The following is a 4,486-nucleotide window of genomic DNA, read 5'->3' on the forward strand; positions in this document are numbered from 1 at the left end:
TTTTTTTTTTTTTTTTTTACGTGTGCACTGTTACCTGTTCTAACATCGTGCATGCTTGAAGCCCCCACCAATGCCACATTTTCCAACAACTCCATCGACTAATGAGGAGAGTTCGGAACAAACGATCCAGGTATATTCCTTTCTTAATTTTTTTTTTTTGTATGTGGCAGAGACAGAAGCCGATGACATAATTCAAGAAAATTCTGATAATGACCGAGTTGAGGAGGAGCCCAAACCTGGTATGAAGTTTGCCACTGATCATGAGCTTATGGCTTATTACATGAGATATGCCAAACAACAAGGTTTTGGTGTTATAACACAAAGGACGAAGAGAGAGGCTAATGGGAGGGTGAAGTATTTGACTATTGGGTGTGCACGAGGTGGCAAGTACCATCATAGCCATAGTAATATCTCGAGGCCACGCCCAACTATTAAAACAGATTGTAAGGCACGGATAAATGCTCACTTGGTGGAGGGTAGTTGGGTGGTGACCACTGTTGAGATTGGCCATAATCATAGTACTGTCAACCCCCAAAAGTCTAGATTCTTTAGATCTCATAAGTGTTTAGACGAATACAGTCAGAGGATGCTTGATTTGAACAACAGGGCAGGTATTCGAATGAACAAGAATTTCGGGGCACTTGTTGTTGATGCAGGGGGGTTCAAGAATCTGCAGTTTCAAGAAAAAGACTGTCGTAATTTTATTGACAAAGCCAGATAATTAAGGCTGGGTAAAGGTAGTGGCGAAGCACTTACTGAGTACTTCAAGAGGATGAGGTTGCAGAATGATGGTTTTGTCTATGTGATTGATGTGGATGAAGAGCTGATGTTGAGAAATGTGTTCTGGGCTGACGCACGGAGTAGAGCAGCGTACGAGTATTTCGGAGATGTGATCACCTTCGATACGACATACCTGACAAATAGATACGGCATGCCATTTGCTCCATTTGTTGGGGTAAATCATCATGGACAGTCTATATTGTTAGGGGCTGGCTTGATTTCAAGCGAAAACACAAGTACTTTTGTGTGGTTGTTTCGGGCATGGTTGGAGTGTATGGATGGTCGCACTCCAAAAGCGATCATAACAGGCCAAGACCGAGCAATGAAGAGTGCTATTGCAGTGGTCTTCCCACACACTCGCCATAGATATTGTCTATGGCATATAATGCGAAAACTGCCTGAGAAATTGGGATCTCACGCTGCCTTCAATGCAGGGTTGAAAACTGCCATCCAAAATGCCCTATATGATTCACAGACATGTGGTGAATTTGAGGAGAAGTGGGGGCAATTTATTAAGAAGTATGACTTAGGTGAAAATGCATGGCTGCAAGGGTTGTACAATGAGGTCGTTTTGGGTACCAGTTTACCTTAAGGGAGTTTTTTGGGCTCGCATGAGCACCACACAGCGTTCTGAAAGCATGAATGCTTTTTTCGATGGTTTTGTGCATTCCGGTACAACGTTGAAAGAATTCGTCGATCAATTTGACAATGCACTGCGGAAGAAGGTAGAGCTCGAGACGACCGCTGATTTCAATTCGTCCATCCAAACCATCCCATGTTCCTTTGCATTCCGCATTGAAAAGCAGTTTCAAGCCGTGTATACGAATGCAAAATTTAAAGAAGTCCAAAGAGAGGTGTGAGGAATGATTTTATGTAACTGCATACTTATCAGCAAGGAAGGTTGCATTTCCACCTATGATGTTTTAGATGAAATTACCATTGATTATGACCATGTCAAGAGCATCAAGTACACAGTTTACTTTAAAAATGAGGAGGTTGATGTGAAATGCACCTGTGCGTTGTTTGAGATGAGAGGAATTGTCTGTAGACATGCATTGAACGTTTGTCAGATGAATAAGATTCATGCGCTACCGGAGAAGTATGTCTTGGATCAATGGAGGAAGGATTTAAAGAGAAGATACACAATGGTAAAAAGTAGCTACGACGACTTACGGCAAAATGCAGATTCAGGGAGGTATGACCTTGTGGTGAAACGATGTTCCAAATTAGCAACCCGTGTATCATCGAGTGATGCCCATGTTACTGCATTTATGCTCCACTTGGATGAGTTTGAGAATAAATTTAAAGGATTAACACAAGAGTCCGGTTCAACAAAAGTAGCAGAGACTGTGTAGACAGACAAGGGTAAGAAAATATTAAGCCCACATGTTGTCCGAGGGAAAGGGAGGCCGCCAACAAAAAGGAAGGTCCCACCTGTGGAGAAGGTTGTGACTAGGCGAAAGAATAAACAGGTAATAAATTTTTATTTTTATTAAGTACGTCATATTTCTTCCTAGCCATAGTAATATTTCTTTCTAATTGATGTGTATTTCTGTATGGGTAAATTTATTTAGATACGCCGGAAAATATTTGATGATACATCCGAGCAATGTGAGGTATCGGAAGCTCCAGAAAGTGGTCAAGTAATACATTTTTCTGTGTATAAATTCTATATTGCTCCCCACTTAGTCAATAAGCAATTTCTAATGATTATTTTTTTGGTATCTTAAATTTATTAAGATACAAAGTGCAGGCAATGATGATTTTGTTGTTCTAACACAATGCAGTACTGTCACACAACCAATGCCACCTGACAATGAGTAGGTGCTCCAAGAAGAAGACAGATGGATTGGGAGACTGTAATATCCAAGATAGTAGTTTGGTCTTTGTAATGTTTTATGTGTTATTTGAGGGACTAGTATGTATTTTGGGAGGAAAAACAAATTTTATGTATATTGTTTGGGAGACTGATGGTTCATGTGTTATTTTTGAGACTAGTATGTATTTTGGGAGGAAAAATAGATTTTATGTATATTGTTTGGGAGACTGATGGTTTATGTGTTATTTTAGAGAATATTATGTATTTTGGGAGGAAAAATAGATTTTATGTATATGGTTTGGGAGACTGATGGTTTATGTGTTATTTTAGAGAATATTATGTATTTTGGCAGGAAAAAAAGTTTTTATATATCTGTTTGGGATGATGGTTCATGTGTTATTTTTGAGAATATTACGTATTTTGGCAGGAAAAATAGCTTTTATATATCTGTTTGGGAGACTGATGGTTTATGTGTTATTTTAGAGAATATTATGTATTTTGGCAGGAAAAACAGTTTTTATATATCTGTTTGGGATGATGGTTCATGTGTTATTTTTGAGAATATTATGTATTTTGCCAGGAAAACCAGCTTTTATATATCTGTTTGGGAGACTGATGGTTCATGTGTTATTTTAGAGAATATTATGTATTTTGGCAAGAAAAACAGATTTTATGTATATTGTTTGGGAGACTGATGGTTCATGTGTTATTTTAGAGACTATGATGTATAATGGTATATTTTGAGTGTTGCTATGTATTTTTATTTTTTTCCTGTAGGAAAGTATGAAAAAATATGGGATTCATTAATGTTATTTGTTCCAGCCATGCATACATGTTATTTATTCCAGCCATGCATATATTGTTATTTTGGAAACTTTGAAAATTGTTTACATTAGACAAGGATCATACTTGTTTGTGTGAACTTTGAGTAAGCCTGTGAATAAATAAGGATCATACTTGAAAAAATAATACATGGGATTCATTAATACAACCAGGTACTATTAACATAAGTTAATCCAAACTTGTTCAAAATACATTTGTAGTCAAAGCCAACCAAAAATTATTACAATTGATAACACCCAATAAGTACATAATAATATCCGTGCACATCTATTCTCTACGCGCTGCTTTTCAATTTTCTCCTCTTGCTTGTAAAGGACACAATCTCTCTCAACTAGTTTATCTTTCCTTTTCTGAACTTCATACTCGCGCAACAATAAATCGTCCTCCCTTTTTCGAGCTGCATTCTCTCTTGTGCGAATTTTCTCCTCTACTAGTGCAAGTATATCTGCCCATATAAAGAATTGACAATTTGCTTCTCCCTGCATGTTTATGTGTCAATTCCGCAAATGTTAAATATGACAAAGAGAAAAAGTAACACAAAATTATGATAAAAAATATGCTTTACTGTGTTATACTTCGGACATGCGTAAAATTTCCTTCCAGGATTTTTGCTAGTATGGGAGGTCTTTAATGGGGCTTTCAAGCCACACCAACAAGTTGGTGCTTCCATTTGCAACTCATCATCAACGCATGATGATTGACTCGAGGCCATAAGTGATCTAAATGGAACATTGAGCATATTCAAATAATAATATGGACGGCTGAGTTTAGGCCTACTACACAACAGGAATAATAATAATAATAATAATAATAATAATAATACTTTAAAACTGTGAGTGCCACTGTTCATAGTTCGTTGTTTACATAGTTCGTTGTTTACCCTCCTAATTCAAAGTAATACTTAAAATCTCATATACATAAATGGGGTCCTAGTGATGCCCATGTTATGCTAACGTTTCTTAGGTAAATTTCCTTGTTATACATTAGTATATTTTATCATTTTGTACATCTTTGCAGGTAAATCCTCCTGGAATGGAGTTCCAC

General features: G+C 37.1%; 1 protein-coding gene across 1 annotated transcript; it reads left to right on the forward strand.

Moving 5' to 3' along the window:
• Positions 1 to 1,391: 1,391 nt before the first annotated feature.
• On the forward strand, positions 1,392 to 2,135 carry LOC118349710 (protein FAR-RED ELONGATED HYPOCOTYL 3-like). The gene is made up of 2 exons (XM_035695254.1): positions 1,392 to 1,597; positions 1,673 to 2,135. The coding sequence occupies exons 1-2, from the start codon at positions 1,392 to 1,394 to the stop codon at positions 2,133 to 2,135; spliced, it is 669 nt and encodes a 222-aa protein (XP_035551147.1).
• The last annotated feature ends 2,351 nt before the right edge of the window (positions 2,136 to 4,486 follow it).

The sequence above is a fragment of the Juglans regia genome, chromosome 10 (genome assembly GCF_001411555.2).
Source record: "Juglans regia cultivar Chandler chromosome 10, Walnut 2.0, whole genome shotgun sequence".
In the NCBI taxonomy this organism is placed as follows: Eukaryota; Viridiplantae; Streptophyta; class Magnoliopsida; order Fagales; family Juglandaceae; genus Juglans; species Juglans regia.